The sequence below is a fragment of the Trachurus trachurus genome (genome assembly GCF_905171665.1).
Source record: "Trachurus trachurus genome assembly, chromosome: 23".
Classification (NCBI taxonomy): Eukaryota; Metazoa; Chordata; class Actinopteri; order Carangiformes; family Carangidae; genus Trachurus; species Trachurus trachurus.
The window spans coordinates 20,278,168-20,301,776 of record NC_139912.1 but is presented as its reverse complement, the minus strand read 5'-3'; the positions used below and the strand labels follow the sequence as shown (position 1 = coordinate 20,301,776).

Here is a 23,609-nt window from a genome sequence, read left to right as displayed (position 1 = left end):
GGATTTAGTTTGAGGCAACATACACCTATACACAGAGTCATTTAAAACTCATATGGAAAAATGATTAACAGAACAGAGCAAAAATGTTTGGTTAAGTTTACTATTAACTGGACACTGAACACAACAAGCTCCCAGGAATATTGTAGTGACTCATAATACAACATAAAACACCATAAACACATGTTTATTGAATAGCACAACAGGATGTCCCTATAGGAATATTATGACAGTGATACAGCATCAAAAAACCACGTGAGGATGCTCAGGATACCTGTAATTCTGAACTCAGTAGACTCAGCACTTTATACTATCATCAAGAGGCATGCGCCTACTCAGGAAAGTGAGTGACCCACATTTTCATGAATTTCTCGGGCAGTTTGTCTTCCGGACCAAACCCCTCTCTCTGTCTCTTATCATCATTGTGAGCCATGTGTTTCACACAGATAGAAAGAGATGCAGGAATCTGCACAGGATCCCCAGAACTTTGCTGTAAAGTCACACCTACAGTTTCACCATGAGGCAGCATCATTGATACATTTTTCCTATGGCGCTGGATGTTTTCCCGTGCACAGTTTGTTGCCGTTATCATCACTTTACTCAGAAATTGTGGGTTGTAAACAGGCTGTTACTAGTGTGTAATTTACTGAATCATCATCGGACACATTCGAAATCTTTTACAGCAGATAAAAGACAGACATGTCTCCACTTGTGTCTTACAACTCTGCAGTGACTCAGATGAATCCTGCTGCATGTTTCAGCCTATTAGTGAGGATTTTTGTACTAAGTCCAAGTCCCCTCCTTCCTTTTGATTCGACTAATGCACAGACACACTAGTGGCACATACACCTGATTTTTTTTTTTTTTGCCTCAAATGTGGTTACGCAACATCCAGTTCCCAGAAGTCAAGCAGGTTGTCACCAGTGGAGTGGACTCCTTTCCTGGTATGAGAATGAAGCTGCACATCCATGTAGAAGAGGAACAGGACAAGCAAAACAGAGCCTCTGCAGCGATGTCATGTTTGTTATTCGTCTCTTCAGCCGATGTAGTCTTCTTCATCTAAATAAACATGGGTATCCCTTCCACTGCACTTGTAGTATATGTAAAGGCATAATTTTAAGTTTTGGACAGAAATAACCCCACTTGCTTCATTTTTCTGTGTTGCACTTGAGTCACAGAGCTATGCAACTAGTTTTCTGAAAAATAAATATACTTGTTCTTAAGAAAATTTCTCAACAACTCCTTTACAGTAACTGTCTGGATCTAAAATGATCTGTCTGGTGTACAATAGAAACAGAAATTAAGCTTGTTCCTGTAAAACACATGCAGAAAAAATGTTGAACTCCCTTGGGGTTCACCACAACTTGGGTTATGTTGATCACATTTTCCAAATGATGCATTTTCTGACAGGCATTCTCATTTACGTATTTCTATGTGTGGTTTAACAGTCTGGCAAAAATAGGAAAACAGCCGCAGCTGGGAATCGGATAAAAAGACATCATGGTTAGGGTTTTGCTGAATCTGGAGATGCCATCAGGAAAAGTTTTGTCAAATTCCATCAACTTTATTTTTTTTAGGAAATTAATTCCTCATGTCTTTGCCTCAGATGTGGTCAGATCTTATTCCTTTGTAACCTGCCAAATATGAATGTAATATAACCATGTGATAATTAGTCGCATATTGAATAACATGGCCATGTAAACTGTGATTATAAATCAGCTAAGTTCCAAGTTCTCTGTTAATACAGTGAAAGTATAAAAGCCTCAGTCCACAGAGAAATGCACTCAGGCTGTATTCAGAAACCAGCCATCAGGTCTTCCTGTGACTTTGTGATGTCACAACAAAGCACTCACCAAGCCCCGCCCACCTGGACCCACCACCCAACCTTGATTTATTTGGTTTCTCTAAATGTTTTACCTGAAGTGTGATATATTTATACTATATTTATTAAAACATGGTGTCATATATATCCAAACCATAATTATCAGATGTGAAACTTTGCACCTTCAAACTTTTGCAACAGTCAACAAGAGGGAATCCATCAAAACAAATACACAAAGCCTTTTTCTAAATCCACGGATTGAGCTTCAAGCTGAGTAAGTAGAGCAAAAGAAAAAAGGGGGAAAAAAAGGATCATCTCCTGGAAAGCAGTAAACCTCACAGATCAATTATGAGTAACAGTGAGAACATGCTGGAAGTAATCTGAAACATCACAAGCTCCTCACGATTCTGTTATTGCCAACCTGGGATTTTTCTAGCTTGGGTATGCTACGTGATCCCTGCCTTGTGTGCGATGTGAAGCGTTGCGTGAGCGATATTCGCTCGGACAGATTCGGTGCCGGTGGCTGCCAACTTCTCACCCTCGCCGATATCGTCTTACAGCTCAGCTCCGCTCGAACCTTTCTTTGATCCTCTCTATCAGCTTCAAACGTAGTTTTACAGTAGTTTTAATACCATCAGAGCGAGTGTCACATTGTGACCTGACAATGACACACTAATCCAGGTTTTGGATGAATTTTTTTTAAAAGGCCCTTGACTGCTTTGGATTCATTTTTCACAAGCTGATATGGATCATGTTCCCAAATTCATATTCATTTTTTATATTCTAAAACTGTAAACACTCACAGCAGTGTTGTCAGCGCGTGGGGGGGTCCCATCTTTGACCTTTGACCTTTGACTTTTGGTTTAGCGCTGATTCACTCGTATTGAATATTTCATTTTATTCTTTCTGACCTTCTCCCACACTCAACATGGTGCCCACTGAGCTGGCAGCTATGGCAGAATGAAAAAGTTCCCGACACAGACAGCTGATAGCGGCTCATTTATCACAGCGACTTGGCCGTGGAAACAGGTCACTTCCATGCTGATTCTGGTCCATTTATGTAACAGTCCTCATCAGCCATGTGACAAGAGGCGATGAATCTGGCCCGAGCTCTGAGCACAGGACCGGTTTGATCTCTCAGTCGTGGACTGGCTTTACTTTTGTTTTTCGCGGCAATTAGCGAACATGAGAGAGACGTACTCCATTTTTAGACGAGCCTCCATCCGTCAGGCTTTGAAAACCCGCCTGAAAAAGGGAAAGGTTGGGATGTAGTCGACTGATCAAAGAGCAGGGGGGACCTTCGCTTGATTGTCTTTTCTGTCTTGTTTTTGTCAGAGCGAATATTTGAATGGGTGAGAGCGGGCCACCGCCTGTTTTAAAGGTTGTGTAAACAGGACAAATAGCCAGTGTTGTCCGGTTAGGCGCGATAAAAAGCAAACAGTGATCACAGTGAAGCAAACTGTCTCTTGTGTCAAAGCTCATTCATGTTCATGCAGCTGGTCAGCAGTCAGGAGAAAGTTGTCTCATCTCGATGTGTAGATTGAGAAGGAGGGAGGATATTTGTACAACAGAGGTGAATGAAATATAGTTATTTTTCCCCAAACTATAGACTTGGTGGTAGAAACAGCTTTTTAAAGGTCCCATATTGTGTGTAAATAAAATGTCTTATTTGATTCTAAATGTGATAGTTGAGGGTCCTGTCAATATGCCTCCAATTGATCATGTGCCCTGGCTACTTGCCATTTGACCAATGTGCACTTGCTATTGGTCGAATGGCAAGTGCACAGGACTCTTACCCAGGAGTCTAGGGTTCAAACCCCGCCGGGGCCCTCCTTTGTCCTCCCACATAAAGTTGGTCTACATTGTATATTAACACTATGAAAGTATTAAAGATAATGTTCATGGATAAATGTAAAAATAGCATAGCCTACTTAGAAACTGAGTCTTAAAAACGAGCCCTCAGTACTTCTGTAACTTTATGATGTCACAACAGAGCAGTCACCGCCCTCAGCAATGCATTGAGATTGTTTATGGTTCTTAAAACAACAGATATGTCATGTTATGGATCAATACTTCGTGACTTCAACTACTGGCTTTTTTTAAGCAAAATGAAACCAAATCAATCTTAACTCACTTTCACTTGGTCTTCCGCAGCAGACCGAAGCAGATCTTGCAAATATGGGACATGTAATGTGCTTAACCTGGAATATGTTGCATGACGACTGTTGGTTAGGAAACTTCACCGACCATGCAAGATGGATATAGTTGAAAACAGTGAGTCTCTTCAACTCAATTTGCTTCCATTTAATCTTTAATCTCAATTCAATATCAAAACCAGGAGAAATGAAACCAAAACTCTGCCCCAAGACAACTTTTTTTAAAATTTATTTATTTATTTTTTCCGATCAGAGTGAAGCAACTCTTTCATTTTTACAGTAAACCACATCAGCATGTGCAAACATCTGTGTTGTAACAGTGTTAAGGGTGTTGCTGTGAAAAGGAACAAACAGACTGATGCTCAAGTGTCCTGGTGCTGATGATAGAAAACAAATTAATATCCATCATGTGAAGTGTCTGAGGTGAAGGTATTTCATATACAAACACAAACCACCTGCAGGTCTGAGTAGGAGTCCTGGCCCCCCGTCTAGGACACGTGGTCCAGTTCCTCCAGTTTGTGAGGAAACCTGCGGCTCATAAACAACAGCACGTGGGGAATGTTTTTACTTCCTCGCTGAAAACTGACACGTCTCCAGTTAAGCAACACGTGGACAGGGATACTACATCTTTACAGAGCTTTATAGCGTTTATCTTTAATCTGTTTTATATCCTTTTACTGTATATCAGTCATTCAAAGATTTTTTTTCCTCCTCATTCCCACTTCCTTTAGTCATGTTTCCAGCAATAGACACCACACCTTAGGAAACACCTCCTTGAGCAAATAATTGACACAGCCAGAGGCCACACAGGCCTGCAAAATGCATCCTCTATGTTGTGACTGTGAGATCTTTGTCAATAAGTGTGTTTTATTCTCTGGGTATTCTTAGATAGAGCTGATCCTCTAACTTCTCTCCTCAGCCTCGTAGTCAGGTTTATTCCAGTAGTCGGTAGTCTAATGATTGCTGCCCCCTAGTGAACCTCCTGTCACATCAGCAGAACAGCAGCTCCTGCTGAGTGAAGCTGTTATGATGGACCAGTCTGACTTAACCTCCCCGATGCAAAACAAATATCATTTACCAGTATATCTGGACAGTGAAAACAAACCCAGGTTCTCGGGCTCTGTCTTGGATTGCAAAATAATTCTCTGCGCAAAGCTGCACGAATCCCTGTGAGTTTGGAGATGAATTCCCAAGTGTTGTGGTTATAGCATCCACTTGGCTGCTTCAGCGAGCTTTATTTACACTTGTGTGTGTGTTTGTTTGAGATGGTGTACAACGGGGTTTGTTTGAAAGCCTTGTTGTCTCTGTCTGAACACTCACAGTCCAGTTTGTTTGGAATGGCTGCTTACCAGTGCGGCGTTGTGTGGGAGGAGGGCGGCAGCTACCAGGACGGTGCCTGCGCCAGCTCCGTGCACAAACCAAGGGATTGGATTTCAGTGTGGGAAACATGATGGTGTAGGACAGAATCTGCTGAAAACAGAGGAGCTCCCATAATCACAGCACCTGATGAGAATTTTTTATTTTTTTTATTTTTTATTTTAAGTTCATACTGCCCTGGCACACAGAGTCAGATCCAGAAGGACAGGGATTTCCCAGACTGATGTGGAGGAGCCTGACTCAGCTGCACAGACCGTGATCTCAGACCAGTCCAATACCTTTGGCATGAACTGGAATATCAATAGATTTGTGAATCAGTGGGATAAACCCTCTACAGCCTAGATTTTCATAAACATTTGGCCATGTTGTAAAATTCAGTGACAGGTCAGCAGACTGGATGCCTCTCGACACAAGGTTTAAAAAATATATAGTAATTAAAAAAGATACATATGATTACCACATCAATAAAAAATGAGAAGGGTAATGTGCCATGCATTCATTAGAGTGTGCATGTCATCCCTGCTCATGCCTCATTGCATGCATGCATGCATTTATACCAGAATAGCTGTCAGGTTGGAATCCCCCCCAACACTATCATCATCTTTCCTGCCTCTGTGAACTCTGTGTTCTCCAGAGAGATCATATAGAAATGAGTGGCTACAACCTCTCACCCACATCTCTCAGTGTGTTATGTTGATTAAAAACATATATATATTATTCATCCCCCCAAACTCACATTAACTTTTATGCTATCTTTTTTCTGAATGTAACAACTGATTCATGATTTTAACTTCCTGAAACCTCATTAGATTTTCTTAATCATCATCTTGTCTGATGTCATGACTGATTGTGTCCAACATACTGACAGAACTTCCTGTTCTCTTCTCACCAGTTGAAAGATTCAAAGACCAATGCTCAGAGTGTTTGAAGGGACCAACGGTTGTTAACTGAATTTTGAAATTAGTGGTGTGTTGTTTGAAATACATAAAGCTCAGGCTGTGGCTCACCAACCAGAAGGTTGGAGGCTCGATTCCCGGCTCCCCCAGTCCACATGTCGAACTGAACCCACACTTCCCCTCCGATGTGTCGTCAGATGTATGAATGTGTGTGAATGATTAGCCTCCAAGCCTGTCTGCGTACAGAGCTGCATGAATGTGTGTGTGAAAGGGTGAATGTGACAATACAGTGTAAAGCGCTTTGAGTGGTCCAAGTGACTAGAAAAGCACTATATAAATGCAAGTTAAAACACAATTTACCATTTACCATAAAGGTCAGTGAAGTAGTCACAGAAGTAATACGTAGCCTGTGTAAACAGTCGATAGCGATGCTATCTACATCTACAGCCTGAGACAAAAAAACCCTGATGATGTCACAGTGATGTCATCAGCATTATCTCGGGTTGTGGTTAGAGATTACACATTTATAACAAAAGGTTTGCGTTACGTGGCACTGTCAAGATGACTGGCCTTAGCCTTTTGTGTTAGGAGATGTCAAAGAGAAGTTGCTGTTGAGCTGCATTATGGGAAGTGTAGTGAAGTTTACCAAGCTTCAAATGTGCATGGTGTATCTCCTTCATCTTTAGTTTCTGATGTCTTCAGTTTCTGTCAAGTCCTTAAATAAATGAAAGTGAATTTAAATCATAAAATACACTTTTTATTATTACATAGCACAGGAGTCTTAAAGGTGTACAGAAATGGCCGTTTGTCCTGTTTGTCGCGCCGAGTTGTCACGAGCTGCAACACGAGTTTACCCGAGTAAGGAAAACGAATTTGATTGGTCGTTATCGAGCGGGCGGGATATTCAAAGCTTGGGGCGAGCCCGAGCTCCGTGTGTGTGTGCGTGTCTCAGACGTTTGAATGACGGATTACGGATCCAATACCAGTGGCTGGTGAATCGTGTACAGGCTGACGTATAATCCGTGCGCCTGCATTATCCAATGCGAAAAAAAAAATACACACTTTCATCCCGGATTTACTCAAAAATAGAATTTTGCACAAAGTTTGGCCTACAACGTCTGAAAGATGAGTTATCACATTAATTTTATGACCCAAAGTGGGCTCAAATTCAATTTTCTTTTCTGTACACCTTTAACAAGAATGTGACTCTGACATGTGTTTCTATCTGTGATCATCTTCACAGGCTGTTATAGGTCAAAACACAGTAGCTACAGATCCAGATTTACAGCAGTTTACTATACACAGACTTTTGCCACATTTCCTTTGCTTGTGCAAAAATACAGGGTTTCCAGTTACAGCAGGGAGGAAAGTGAAAACATGCCTGTCTGCCTGCAGCCATCTGTCAGAGCTCAGGGGGAATTCAAATGAACGAGGGCAAGTGGCTGCTCAGCGAAGCATTTTCACGCGCCATGCTTCACCTGAGCTGTGGGGAAGTGATCTGCTGGAATAGCCCACTGAACAGCAATGATGTGCAAGAGGCCTTCAAACCACTTCCTGTCTGCTGGTTAGTCTGCAGGAAGTCACATGGCTGTTGCATCCTGCAGAGAGTGGCTGCGAGCTCTGATTGGGCTGCATGTTTGAATCATAGAGAATCAGTGACGGGTGCAAAGCCAGCTTCGTCTTCTTCTCCTGAAATCTTAAATAAAAGGTGGCAAAATAGTATGAAAATAGCAATCCTGCAATACACCTATAAAAGTCTACTTGTGAGTGCAGTTTAGGTCCGGTGAGGTCACCTTACACATTACACCTCCACAGCGCGCAACCACACAATACAAACCCATAGGTGTGGTGTGTGAAGACTGTGAGTGAGCTCAGTTTCTAAAATGAGTATTTTTGACACTTGAGGCTCAGTGAAGAACACTGTGGAGGTCCAAGAGCCAAACCGCAAGTGAATATTTTTAGGTTAAAAGCCAGATGAGGTTGCCAGGCAACCAGCAGAGATATGACACGTTAATTAGTGAGCGTAATTTGTACTTTCTGCAGCTGTGTGTTTCCAGGATTTTTTCCAGGGATGCAGATTTTCTCATCTGGCCACATGCTGGACTGTAAATGTCTGTGCTTTGAATATATACAGTGTACAATAAAAAGATCCACACATGCTTTTGATTGTTGGATGTTGTCACTAGAGCTGTCCCAGCATCAGGGTTTTTGCAGAAGACTCCTATAGATATGATTCACTCCACTGTCCAGTGAGGGTCAGTTCAGCTCACCTGTCCCACAGGTAACTCCCATCAGTCTCATGTTTTACCTGTGAGATGATTCAATGCTTTTGTTCATCATCTATGATAGAGGTTGTGTAGAGGGATCACATTTCATCAGTCAGACAAAGTACAAGTGTCAGCCAAACCTTTAGTCATTCTGGATGGCAACAAAAGAGGGTGTCTGGTCCAAAGTAGTTCACTGTGATTTCACTGAGAGTCTGCAAGGAAGCCGAGAGAGAGACATGAGTGCAATGGAGATCAACTTCAACTCTCGGGGGGGAGGAGGCCCAGGCAAAGAAGAAGAAACCACATGGAGACGATTGGCAGAGACCACAAGTTACAGATCCCCCCTCTAAAAGCCTCACTGCACTCTGTTGGCTGAGTCTAGAATTTACAGATGTTCCCTAAACACCTCATATGCAGACAATAGATAGATGCTAGCTACAGTACACATGATGTAGGGAAATGCTGCATAATATCTTTATGGGAGGCTTTAATGTGCCAATATGAGGGGGCCGTGGGGGGCCCTTCTTCCCTTAGGTGCCCAAAACATTTACCCTCTTGGCCTCTCCTGTTTGTGCACCTGCACATGAGTGGTGCGTCCCTGACTCTTTCTGCCCTCAGTTTCCCCAAACTTGTTGTGCACCTGTGGGCTTCCAAGTCTTCACAAGTCTTGAAGTGAGTCATAGATCTAGAGGGGACAACCCCTTCTTCAATGCCATTTGAGGCTGACTAGCTGTGTCGCTGTGTCTGATCTTTGTGCTAAGCTAAGCTAAACTAAGCTAAGCAGCTGCTGCTCGCTGCTTCATATTTAATGTATGGACATGAGAGTGGTTTCAATATCTATCTTACTCTACTTGAGGAAGTGGGTATGTATGGTAGACCAGCGATGTCACAAGAGAAGCACTGAAGCATTTCCTTAATTTCATATTTCAATAGGCATTAAAATATGAAAGTATTAGTCAGTAGGCTCCATAAGATTTAAAACTGAATTTATAAAAACAATAACAAAAAAACTCTTACCAAATAAAAAAAATTATGAATACATTTACCAATTCATGAAAAATAATATAAAACTTTGCTTTATTACCTGCTGTAACATCCCTGGTCCTCCACAGATGTGGTCTGTGTTTTGGCTGAGCCTTTAGTTTACTCCTAAAACTGCAAAAATATCTCAGTGAATCTTCTTTGCTGACAAAGGCAGAACTGCAAGAAAAAGCAACTGTGTGTCAAACTAATTGAATGCACGACCTGTTTTATTCAAGTCAAAGAATACATCATAATAATTAAACACAGAGTTTAACAGTTGCAGAGTTCAAGACAACCTCATGCCTGTGTTTCTCGGTCCTGGGGGAAGAGCCTGAGAGACGCTGAGCTCCTCTCGTCTTTGTCTTTCTAACCAGCTGCATATCTCTCTGGCAACTTGTCAAGTGGGGTTCAAGGTCAGGATGCAACTGTAGGAACCAAAACTACCGGTGACCGCACTGTGACTCCCTGAAAACAGAACTCCCAAACCAGGCCCGAGAGATCCACGTTATCTCCCTCCCTGCTGTAACAAAGCTTCGGCTGTCGGAGGTTTGAGCAGCTCTAACGTCCAAAATCGGCCCGGCTCTGAGCCTCTGATAACTTTGTGAGAAAAAGTAGGAGGGGAGTTGTTGCTGAGTGTTGGCAAAACAAAGCACTTGAAGAAAAATGTGACATCTCGTGCTCGGGGTTTGTTTTCAACCAGGGAGTGATAAGCGCTTTGGGTCAAAGGTCACAGCACAGGAAGTGTTGGAATTCTCTCAAGGCTGTTACAGTGGTGACAGCCAAGGACATCCCACTGACATGTTATCTGCTCATTCAAATTGAGAGTGCCGGTATTTTTCTATAGCAGGAGTTGTTCCGCAGACATTTTTCATATTTCATATTTATATTTTCCTTACTGATTAGCTTTGCCTGCTGCCAGAGACTGCAGCCAGGATGAGGAGCGTCAGAGGGGGATTATATGAGATAAAAGAGAGCGATGTTGGAGGTTGGGGAATGGTTTTGGCTACAGAAACTAGGGTTAATGCTGCACATGCAGTTTGGTGAAATATATCTCAGTGGCATTTTATGTTTCTTGAAGCTATAAAAGGATGTTTCAGTTAACTAAAGTGGTCTGGCAAGGAGGAGGGAACTGCGGCTGAGCGCTGGACTTTTATAAAACCCCCAAAGACTGATGACTCAATTAATGACTGAATTTTAATTTCGGCCAGAAGTGTCCCTTTCGATGACTTCATATTTCCAACACATCGCTCAGTCTACTAATGCCCAACCAAAAAAAATGATTTAATTACATTCCTGGATGCAGAACAAACATAATATTATACAGATGAACTTTTACAGAGTCGAATGAACCCGACCGCATTCTTTTCAAAGTAAACACATTCAAAAAAACTCAAACAATTCAGGCAAATCAATCTATGACTGGCTTAGGTCCTGTGTTACAGGCTTACACAATTTCAGGAGCAGAGGTTGAGAAGAAGAGATGATGGACGATAGGTCAGTGTGGGGGGCAGGGAGGGGGCTGAGCCTCGCAAGGGGAACTGGCACTGGAATATACCATTCACCTCTGCACAGGGATGAGGGTATCTTTTCTACAGCCATCCTACTGCAGTGCTTATGGCATGTCAATCATAAACAATGAACTTATGTAACAGCTCCATAGCCATATTGATGCTCTAACCTTATACTACTGTACACTTCACTCTTGCATTTGGCCACAGTGGTTAGCCAAGACAAAAGAGGTGCAAACTGAACCTCAACAGGTGCCATTTTCAGTCATCCTTGTGGTTGAGGAAGAGTGAGTTGTCTATAACTGTGACTGTGTGTGACCTTCCATGCTATAGGGGCAGGGGGTGCAGATGAGTCTAAACCTGGCAAACAATTGCTATACAGTAGTGATAGTTTTATGACTTTTCTCGTGCTTATTTGGTGTGATATGGAGGACTGTCGTGTATTTAAGCATCTAAATGAGGGGGACTGATAAGGAAACATCACTCTTTGTTGAATTAGGCTATACACAATCTGTGACATGGAAGGTCATATTTAGATCCTGCTCCACTTTATGACCCACTTTAAAGGGTTATAAGATAGAGATTAATGATTATTTTAATACTGATGGATCTTTCGCTAATCTTTTTTTTAAACAGTTTGTCACATTTCATCATATTGCTGTCACACAAAGTAAGAATGCTACAGTAAAACAAAACCAAAAATGTATTTAGTTCACTAACAAGAGACTTCTAATGTAAAAACTGGTGCCAAGGAAGCCTTGCATTTTTTCTTTTAAAGCAACAGTTCATCAATTATCAAAATGTTTACAGATTCATTTCTGTCTGGTGACTAATTCTTTGGTCTCTTTTTGTCTGGTTAACATAACGTCAAATGTTCATCTCTTCTTAAGTAGGCTAAGTGGTGGGAGTTTAAAAGGCAGCATAGTTCACTCAGGGTGCTATGAAATGCTATGACATGGACTAATGTAGAAAGGCTTTCTCTGTGGTGTAATTGCCTAATATTCCACTTCAATGTTCTCTAATGGGAATCTGAGATGTAAAAAGTATCTCTGCTTCAGATGGAGCAGATCCACTTTAACAAGGCAGCTCCACCAGGTTTTTATTGGTCCACTTTGGTTCAGGGGTCTTGGATTCACCACCTCCTATGGAATAATACAAAAATAATAATACATTATTTATATACCGTAGCAACTTTCAAAACACAAGTTTACAAAGTGCTTGACAAAAGCATAAAGACCACAAATGTCACAAGCCATAGGAGATGGACCGCCCAAGCACAGGCAATAGGTACAAGATCCCAACAACAAATTGAGAGGAATCATATTAAAATGCAGAATGCAGTTAATTAGATAAAATAAATAAAAGTACCCCCCCCCCCCCCCCTTTTTTTTTCATCTAACATAATAAAATGAGATAAGATTAGATAGCCTAGATAAGATGAGAAAAGATTGGATGAAAGAGTTAAAATAGAAGAAGGCGTAAAAGTAAAATTGAGCGTAAAACTGTGAGATAAAATGACACAATTGAAGCTTCAGTATTTATATTTTAATAGATTTTGCTGAGACTTGTGGCCCCAGAGTTGTCCCGGCTCCTCACACGGGCCACTGTGCGCCGGGCGGGCGGCCCCTCCCTGCGGGTCCCTCAGTGCGCAGACTCGTGGCTCCGCTGTCAGGGCACGGCAGTCTGACAGTATGGCGGCGGGGTGCAGCTGGAAGGATGCTACTGTCGCCCGTGATGTGTCTCTCGCCGGCAGGACGTGAATGGACAATTGACGGCAAAACGAGCAGAGGATTCAGCGAGAAAGGCCCGACGCCTTGAGCTCCGAAGATGGCCAGGCTCGCCGACTACTTTTTAGTTGTCGGCTACGACCTCGACAAGCGAGGTGGGTGCTTGAGTTAGTTAGCCCGCGATGCTAAGCAGCAGCAGCAGCGGCGGATGATTAGCCGTGGGTGAGCTGGAGGCTAAGCAGGGAGGAGGCGGGGACGGGCCGGCCGCCGAGCACAGCTGACCGACCATAGGCGCTGTCAGCTCGACGTTAGCCGCCGACTGTAGGCCGGGGACACGCAGGCCTCACGGGATTAGTCTACTTAAATGCTCGGCTGACAGGCGGTGTCCCGCATTTCCGACCGGGAGGCGGGGGGAGCACACGGAGCAGCACAGCCCCGCGAGCAGCAGCGCAACTCCCCGACACGTTTTCGTAGCTCGAGCTAAACAAACGGTTTGAGTGTGTTGACAGCAGCGGACCGGCTAGGAGGCTAACGGTAGCCGGACAGGCTCGGGGGGGGGGGGGGGGGGGTGGTGATGGGGGGGGGGGGGGGGGGGGGAGGGGGGGTCTGTTTGGTCGGCTGTGACCTTAAGTCGGATTTATTCACCCGTTTCAGTCTGAGTTGTTGTCTGTGTCTCTCTTTTTTAGCAGAGTTACCGGCGCTGCTGTCGTGTTTAGTTCAACATGGGTCTTTAAAGATGCTAGGAGCTGTAGCTGTCAGTGCACGAGCTGCTGCAGGCTGCTCAGCACACAACTTGGGACAGTCAGTCAGTCAGTCAGTCCACGAAAACCCCACTCTGCACAGATTTCCGCTTGGACTTGATTGAAAAAGCTTTTTCCAGAACTGGAAATCGATGCTTCTCGGCGTTAGGAGTTTGCTGATTGTTTTCTTTGTTTGTGTGTTTTTTTTTTGTGTGGATTAACCCAGATGGGCTTTGCCCCTCCCTTGAACACCCCCTTGGACCGGAGCTCTGTTCTCTTGTGTGTTGTTGGGACGGGGGTTTGGACCGTTATCTGAGCCCCCACCTCCACCTCCCTCCTCTCCCTCTCCCTCCCTCTCACCCTGAGCCTTGGCCTAGATCTGTGCAGTATAATGGCCCGTTTAATCATGAAATATTCATCCTGCCTATCCGATGGAAGCATGCAGCTTGTAACATTGCTACAGCCTTTTATTTAGAGTGGATTTTTTTTTTGCCTATGATTTATTCAGAAGAGGCAAATTGTAACATGACAAGCCCAGTGTGGCTAAAAGCAGCCGGAGAACCAGCTTTTATCTCGATGATGCCTGGGCAAACCGACATCACATTTCTAATTGCATGAATGCACTTATTGCATCTTGTGTTTTTTTATTTTTTGTATTTTTTTCAGAAGGGGGGGCTGAATACAGGATGTTATAACGTGGACACTGCAAACTCTGCAGAAACTCTCCTTCCTGTTCTACCCTGCCTGAATGCAACGCAGAGCAGAACAGGCCTGTAAAAAGCATCTGGGAACCAGACAATAAAGCCACAGTGGCTTTAATGGATCAAGGCGCCCGTGCCTTGTAAAGCCAAACATTTAAGGGTGATGATGATTGCTGGTTTGAGTCCCACTGTTGCTTGCCTTACTGTAACTTTATTCCATGCTCCTGGAAGTGGAAGTGTTGTTGTGGCCGCTGCTATCACGTTACTCCCCCGTCTTTATCATCACTGCCATTACTAACTTCCTAGAGCAGCCTCTGCAGTTCGATCAGTAGCCTTTGCTCTCTTGCTCATATAGGTTTGTTTGGTTCCTCTGACATCATTGCTAAACTCCAAAAAGAGATATACAACACTGCTTATGCGTTTGCACTCCCCTTCCCACCAATCAATAATCAATTTCTGCAAGAAGATATGAAAGGATGGGATGTAATTGGACTAATTTTCAGTTCAGTTTACGTCTGTGCATGTGCGTGATCGCTTTTTGCTCGTATTTTCATTTCTCCAGCTGTGGTGCTGCTGGCAGCGAGTAACTGTAAAAGCAAACACTTGGCTGGGAGTCAAGAATGAACGGTCCTCAATCATAAGAATACCAGGAATTCTGCAGCACAGTGGAGTTTCCTCTTGTGTCTAAATATCTCATGCATCCTGTCTACGTGTGTGTGTGTGTGTGTGTGTTTGTATGTGATGTGTGTGAGGCTCTGCCACACAGTCAGTGGAATGTTTTCGCAAGCGTGGGCAACTGACAGGTTCTCGGGGACTCGCCGCGCATCTGCCTGTCAGAGCGCCGCCACCGCCACCATCACCACCGTCAGAATAAACCTGGCGGTGTGTTTACAAACAGAACATCCTGCAGGCAGAGAGCCGTGTCCTGTCTGCTGCTCTGGGATGTTAAAGCAGCCAACAGCGGTTTGACTTGTCCAAAAAAGACACAACCCCCCCCCCCCCCCCCCCCCCCCCCCCCCCCCCCCCCGAGGGGCAAGGCCTCGAATCCTCCATTCACTTGCTCTCACATTGTCTCCGAGGTGTCGGGTTGCTCACATTGTGCTCAGCCTGGACGCTAACTTTGCCCCGGATCTTGGGACTTGGAGCCAAGATGGCCGCCTTGCATGTAGGGGGAAGAGCCCTGTAGTTGCTGGGTGGGGTGCGGTCCCCATAGCGAAGGGTGGGGGGTGGGGGGGGGGCGTCTCCTGAGAGACACAGTCACAGCATGTCACTGTGTTTTGACAGCGGTTCCTCCGCCGCCGCTCGGGCCCAAGACCCCGGTGGCCAATCAGATCCACAGTGCCAGGCCCGAACAGGAAGCAGCGGAGGGATCCGAAGGGAGATGGAGTTGTAGTGCGAGAATCAGTTTGGTCACTTGTGAGTGTCTGAAAACCAGGAAAGGGGCGGAGGTGGGGGGCTTGTTTGGTTTTTGTTTGCATCTGTGCAAGGCGGTCTCATTCAAGACAGTGCAGACACCAGCGTTGGGCTCGTTACAGGGCTCCAGTCTGCCCCGAAATGGGGCATTCCTCCCTTAAAATTTGAGACAGTACAAGTACATTTTTCACCTCACAAAAAGAGTTGGCGCTTCAATAAAAAGGTTCATTCAAATCAGAGTGCTGAATCAAAAAGTTTGCAAAAAACTTGCAATGGTAGCACATCTTAATTAGTAAATTAATTCATTCAATCATGTGAAAAGTGAGTATTTTGTCCCCAAATTTACTAATTTAGATGTGCTACCATTGCAAGTATTTTGCAAACTTTTTGATTTAGATTTTTCACCTACTTACACATGTGCAACCAGTGATTTTGATGTTGGCTAAGCGAACAATGGATGCATACTTTCTCCCTGGCAACCCTAGTGTACCAGAGGCAAATCCTGATTTAGAGGATCATGGGGATCATCATCATCAAAGTATTTATCAGTAACAAGGTGAAATGTAAGTCGAACTATGGTTTGCACCCCTAAATTTTCTGCTTGCACCCCTGTAACTTTAAATTAGGGGGCCACTGTGCTCCAAGTAAAAAAAAGTTAGTGTAGACTCCTGTGTTACTTTAAAAAAGTAATTAGTTATAGTTACTAGTTACTTTCCCAAAAAAGTAACTGAGTTAGTAACTGAATTACTACGTTATAGAAGCAAAAGTAACTATTGCGTTGGTATCCCTCCGCACAGGCAGGAGCCTGCCTATGCGGAGGGATACCAAGTGAGTTGGTTAGTTCCAGATAAACATCTTTTTTTCCGACTAGTTGATGGACTGAAAAATCAAAGTGTATAGGGTACACTTAAACGGGGGTGTATTATTTTGTGACGGAACAGGGAAAACAGTCACTTTTTTGATTACTTGTTACTGAAAAAGTAGTGCCGTTAATAACGGCGTTATTTTGTACCGCGGTTATTCTCGTCACTGGCAGACACACACACACACACACACACACAAACAAGAACACAGACGCTAGCAAGCATACAGGCTCTATTGTAGCTCCATCTGTTTGCCCCGGGCCCTGCAGTCTGAGGGTGTTGGTCACTGCTGCGGCGGGCCCTAAACAGAATGCAGGGTGGTTGTTTTCAGGCTGGAGTGACAGCTCTGGCATACACATCCTCTCCACTGGAGCCCTGCCTCTTCTACACACAAACACAAACACACACACATCCCTACAGCTTGCTTGCAGTCGAGCCGGGACCATTCACAACAATCAGAGGCCGGCGAGGACACACAGAGGTGCTGGCTGGCTCACACATGTGTGGGCCGGTAGTGTTTACAAAACTCAAGTCGTCTCTGTTACTAATGGTGTCGTCATGATGATACATCAGGTGTAACATCAGGATTTGCTAACCATGCGTAAGACCACGGGAAAACAAAAGCCAAAAAGTCTGGGAGCTGTTTGTTAACAGGACGACGGTTGTTGTTGTGTCAGTCGGTTGTCAACTCGCATTTGAAAAACCAGTTTCATATTTCACTTCTTCCGCCGGTTTTACTGCCAGCGTTCTCAGTTTGACACTGTTCAACATTTGCATACTGAGGTTTGTGAGAAAACTCCCTGTAGTGATTGAAAACAGCGTTTGTCTTTATGTCTTTATTGAAACTGGAATTGGCTCCACTGTTGAAAAATCCCATTATAGTGACAGAGTAGGACTGAAAGTTGAGTTTTCTCTGTTCCTCTGCGTGTGCCATTTATATACGGAACAGCTACTACTACATACTGTGTGTATACTGTATGTTAATTGATGATTCTGTGCATTAGGTGTTCGTTTGCAGAGTTGGAAATCAGTGAGCACCATCGGCTGTTGGTAGGTTTTCGGTGCCAGTGTGAGGAAGTCGTTTGATTAGTCAAGACCAAAAGATGTCACATCACTCTCATAATAATTATCATCATATTTAAAGCAGAAGTAAGCGATCCGGTCGTTTTGGCTAATGCTGCGTTCCAGGCAGGCTTTTGAAACCGTAAATTACAGCTTCAAGTCACGACTTACGACTTTGTATCGTTCCAGGCAACCCGCAACTCGCATTTCTCTGACCTGTTGCCTGTGAAAGTCACTATAACGGCCACTCGTAACTTCCGACCCGTGAACTCGTACCAGATCAAACTGGTACGACTTCACAGGTCGGAAAAACACGAGTTACGGGTTGCCTTGAACGCACCATAACTTCTTGTCAGCCGATGGAGTTAGCAGCCCCCGCCCTCGTCATGGATCTATTGGTCCTCGTCCCTACGTCACCACATTCACGCGCATCCCTTGGCTGCACACACAGCCCTTCATGCTGTTCTCTCTCCTCATTGGATAAAACTTGTAGGATACGAGAAAAGTTTTCTCCTCAGCTCAGAGCAGAGCAGAGTGACTGACAGACCCGTGTTTCGGTCCAAACACTCTATGTAAGTGATTGCTGTCGGAAGATATAACTATTTAAGACTTATATTAACACAAAAATATCGCTTACTTCTGCTTTAAATGTAGACAGGAGAAAATAAATCAGATTGCTACCGATGTTGTTATGTCTTTGCACCACTCATGGTGTGTCTCCGTCTGTCTGTGGGTTGTTTCTTCAGCTGTAGCAGAGGACGGTCGTGACTAGACTGTGTTGTATTCCTGCTCAGTTGACACACACTGTGGTGTTGCAGACAGGGCGGCCGGCCCACCTGTCCTCATGTGAACCACACACAACCTCCTGCTCCTCCACCGGCCGCTCCTGTTCTCCCACCTCGTGCACCTGTGTTGTCGTTGGTGCCACTGGATTGCACAACCGCTGTCATGGCATGTGATTGGCTGTTTATGAACATGAGGGGAAACAAGCTCGGGGTTTGCTCATGCATCTGTGAAACTGTCAGACTTTCAATCTATTTCCATATCGCTACTGATGATGCACATATATGTCGTTTTATCCCAGCATGATAGAGGGTTTTATCTTAGATGTAATGAAGCAGGCTGCAGGTTTTGTAGTATTTACCTTCAGGTCTTCTTCTTAGAGTTGACAGTAAAGAGATGGGAGGACATATGGAGTGATAGGCCACATGCAGCGGTGACAGATCACGTTGTGATTTGCAGCAGGTGCCTTAAAACTCGAGGCCACCAAGGCGTCATGAAGCAAAATGTGAGGGGCATTTCATTTTGCCCCTAAATTTGAGACAATGCAAGTAAATTTGCCTCTTTTTTTAACACTGGGTAAACATTGAAGGGGCGACTCAAAGAATCTGTAATCTGTCATTACAAGGTGTCAGGCCAATGTGTGTGAGGATCATGAATGAAAAGGAAATGTGAATATTTGCTTTGCGAGTCGATTTTTTTGTTGTGCGCCCCTAAAATTTTAAGTTAAAGACGAACTAAGCAGGATTTCTCCCGTGGCTCTGCCAAATTTTTTTTACACCTTTATTAAAAAGCTCCAGAGTAATTGTGATAGTTAACTACATGACTTGTGACTTGTATGAGTGAGAACGGAGGCTCTCTGCCTTCACCTGCCGTCTCACGGCTGAAAACCAACCTTGCAACATCAGCGTAATACTTGCCCGCCACCCCGGTGTCCCAGCTCTCGTCTTAAACACGCACATGGCCAGGAGGAAGGTTAGCAAAACAGCAGAAAAGCGACCAGACTTGCATAGTTCTCCTTTAACTTAACTGTGCACTATAAAATGTTAGTCTGGAGCCATGTGTTGACAGTATTTGAGATGGGAGGACATATAGAGTGATGGGCCACATGCAAGCAATAATAAATGTCATTGTGATTTGCAGCCGGTGCCTTAGACCAGAGGCCGGCAAGGCGTCATGACGCAGGATGCACTTCTTGAAAAGTATGACCATAAGATATTTAGCATAGACTATTTCTGCGGCACTGAAGTGGGGATTTCCCTCACCATGACACATCTGTGACTAAACTACGTGGGTGCGCTCCATACTGTGAGTGTGAACAAAAGCAAAGGGCCACACAAAGCCATAGGGCTGGAGGGGGGGGGGGGGGGGGGGGGGGGGGGGGGGGCTACTAGAGTCAGTCCTCTCTGAACTGAAAGCACCATGAAGAGAAAGAGAGTGAGTGAGTCCGAGGAGAGAGAGAGAAGAGAGTGTGTGTGTGTGATGCTGCCAGCAGTGCCTGCTTGCGGGCAGCCACTTCCTCCGTGGCTGCAGAAGCGGGGCTGCAGTCCTCCTCCTTTCAGCCCCTCCAGAAATAGCCCCCTCACAATCTGCCTTTCAGAGAGGGGGGGGGGGCGCAGCAGAGCGACTGAGGCCTGTGTGTTGGCGTGACCTGCCTCCACCGACCGCCACTCAGATGGCCGCCCCCGATGTTTGTGGCTGTCTCTTTCTTTGTGTTTGCCGCGTTACCACGGCAATGTTTGCCCCCCCTACCCCCACCCCCCCCCTGCTGTGGGCTGCGGGCTGTGATGAGCATGTTGACCACTCTGCTCACACTTTTATCTTTGGGCTGGAGTGAACTGTGGTTAATGTTTTGTATTTATATGAAGTTGTTTGAATCCTTTTCATAACTAAACTTGGCTTAAGTCAGAGAATTCTTTTAAATATAGACCAGATACATTCTGGTCAAATAAGGACTTTTTATATAATTATAAAGCAAGTTTATGACTTTTGCAGACTTTTTTTTTTCTTGAGGTAATGTTGGGAGATTATTTTGGGATTATTTTGTTATGTATTTAAGGGATATTATGTGATTGTTGAGGTTTTTAACAGTATATTTGTGTTTTGTTCCATTGTATGTTGTCATTATCTTGAGTCTGATGTAGAAGATATATATCCTGCATCAGATGTATTTTCATGAATTTCATTAAAGGGGTAGTTTAACATTTTGGCAAATTTGCCCATTGCCATAATCCCTATAGTTTTAGCAGTAGGTTTGTTACCTTTAATTGTCAGTGCAAGCTATTTTTAGATTGGCAGAGCAGAGCCATGAGCTGCTCAGAGCTACGCTATGGAGGCTAATGGGATTTCTTGGTTTCCCTCATCAAACTCATCAAATACACAATCCAACAACTCAAAAACGCTCTGGTGGACAAGTTGTGACCTGCACATTCACCACGCTATGAGATAATAACGGAACGTTATGAGACAGAGTTGTTTTCAAGGTAAATATAGAGACTGCTTGCCGAAAAACTGACCCTGACAGGAACACTCAGCAGTTTTGCATGAATTTACCTAAAAACAACTCAGTCTCGTAACATTACGTTATTATCTCATAGTGTGGTGAATGTGCAGCTCACAACTCATCCACCAGAGCATTTTGGAGTTGTTGGATTGTGTATTTGATGAGTTTGATGAGGGAAACCAAGAAATCCCATTAGCCTCCGTAGCGTAGCTCTGAGCAGCTCACGGCTCTGCTCCGCCGTTCTAAAAATAGCTTGCACCGACAATTAAAGGTAACAAACCTACTCCTAAAACTATAGGGATTTGCCAAAATGTTGAACTATCCCTTTAAAGTTCTCCAGACCTGATGACAGCCTTCAGATACTCATGCCCTCCACTAAAGGAAGAAGCACTAGTTGAAAAAGTAATTTTAACATCTAGCATTAGCTCTGTTATGGCAGAAAAACATAAAAAAGAAGTATTTGTCCTAATTATGCGATTCAATTGTGCAGTTTTAACAGACAGCTGGTCATGGCATCTCTCTCTGCTGCGATGTGACACCAGCCCTGGTGCACGTGAGCGTGCGCGTGTGTGCATGTGTCTGTATTACAGCAGTCCGTCTGCCGCGCTGAATGCCTGTTATTCATGAGGGAGCCGACGGCCCCGGGGCCCCAAAGCTGCCCCCATTCCCTCATTCCTACTACACAGATACAGAGGAGAGTGTCTGTGCGTGCGTGAGTGTGTGTGTGTGTGTGTGCTGGGGGCAGGGATGCAGATGCATTATGCCAATGTACACACTTTTTCTTTAAACAGAGCGTGTAGATCTCTCCTGTCAGCAGACACTTGTTCCTCTGTCAGATACCATATAGGCAAAACGTAACGTGGCCCACTTTACATCTGTTCCTCTTGTTTCTGGTGGTTAGTAAATATGATCTGCATCTGAGAGGGAGGTGGAGGGGGGGGTCTTGTGCCCTAGATTTGGGACACTCTTTAATGCAGATTTACTGTACATTTAAACATATTGGTTATTGGTGTTTAGAACTGAAAAAAAAAGAAGTTTTTTTTGTTGAAGATAATTAAAGGACCCCCCCCCCCGAAACATTCATGTCAACATTGTAAATGCATGTTAGTGTGTGTGTGTGTATGAATGTGTTTGTGTGTGTGGGGGTGTAAGGGATGCCCTCCTCCGTGGTGCTTTGATGGTTTCCCCGGAATTCGGAGAATTTCTCTGTCCCCTCTCAGGACAAAGGCTGAGTCAGTGCCCCTCTCAGGCAGCCCGTAGGTGCTCCGGGGAGCAATCGTTCAAATCCCCCAGGGGTGATTCCAGCGTGTCCGGAACCGTTTTGATCTGAGGACGGGGGGTTTGTTGGGATTAGTAGAGTTAGAAGAAGCTGGTTGGCTGCTGTGGTCACCACGTAGCTGCTGGAGAAGAGAGCTGTCGACTGTTTACGGATGTCGCTGTACACGAATGTGATGTTATTTTATTCTCCTATTTTCTTTTTCATTTAAGTATAAATATTCAGTTCCTTATTCACACTTTATCCCCTTTTTTTTTTTGCTTTAAAGTGATTACTTGCTTAAGGGTTTCCACTAACTCTCTGTGTGGTGTCTAAATAAACGTATCAGACCTGCACTGACTGGGGGGGGGGGGGGGGGGGTGACTGCTGGTGGAAGATTAAGTCTCATCTTTATTCAGACGGCCTCTAGGTCAAATCTGTCTTTCAGAAAAGTAAAGGAAATCTGCCCCCAGGCCTCCCGCTGGGCCGCCTCTAATCTCATGTATAACCTGAGATTGGGTTGAATGTGCAGATTAAAGGAGAGTCAGTGGTCCAGACCTGCCTGCCTGCCTTGATACCAGGACGGTATTTATGGCACATCAGAAATAGGTCTGAGTGAAAGGTTGTTTAGATTACTGCTGCAGCCCAGGTCTTTAAATACATGGCACACTCCTTCCTGTCAAACTGGGAGATAAGACCCATGTGTTATACCATGCTGTAGTGAGAAATAGTAGTTATAAAGTGAGATTTTGTTGATATAAATGAGTGACGTAAAAATGATTTCAAAGGGATGGGTCTTGCCGCAGGGAGTGGATCTCAGCATCTCCAGTTCCACGTGATACTTAGGTTCACTAGGACCATCTGTGCAAGACGAGGTGGCATATAAATCACACAGTGTGGTTATTAATATATCACAGAGACTGTTTGCACCCATGTGAAAATAGTCATTTTGCAGCTATTAGCCTACACCTTTGCATCATAGGAGGAGGAGTGGGGGAAAAAATCGATACAGCGTAGTATTGCGATATTTTGCATGGAAATATTGTATCGATATACGAATATGAGGAGTTTATCTTGTTGGAAAAAGAAAAAGTTTTCTTTTGCAGTTGAAATAAGCGAATAAAATGGAATATATCGCAGCATATTGCAATATTTTTATTTTAATATTGCGATAATATCGTATAGAGACACAAGTATTGTGATAATATCGTATGGCAGGGCCTCCGATGATTCCCACCCCTAATGCATCATCCATTGACCACCATTTTTTGCTCTGTTTTTTTAGCACAGAATTAATGTGACATCTGAAACAATAGATTTCAGGTCGTATTGGAGCGGTTTGCTGTGTGTTGTGTTGTTGCTCTGCAGCAGCCTAGTGCCGTTTGCATGCGATTTGAAAGGTTGACATTGATGAAGTGTGTGCACTTTTTAAAATCAGATGGTGCAGAGTTATAAACATCCAGCACATGTCCAGCTGCCTTCAGGTGACTGCAGAGCCTCAGTGGTCTGACAGAGAGAC

General features: G+C 44.2%; 1 protein-coding gene across 7 annotated transcripts in view; it reads left to right on the top strand.

Annotated features, from left to right (window-relative positions):
• The first annotated feature begins 12,730 nt into the window (after positions 1-12,730).
• sbf1 (SET binding factor 1) overlaps positions 12,731-23,609 on the top strand; it is an 88,049-nt gene continuing 77,170 nt past the window's right edge. For all 7 annotated transcript variants that reach the window (XM_083999092.1, XM_083999097.1, XM_083999095.1 and 4 more), the window contains exon 1: positions 12,731-12,928. In XM_083999092.1, coding sequence (XP_083855218.1) covers positions 12,874-12,928 — 55 coding nt within the window. In that variant the 5' untranslated portion in view covers positions 12,731-12,873. The remainder of the gene's footprint in view (positions 12,929-23,609) is intronic.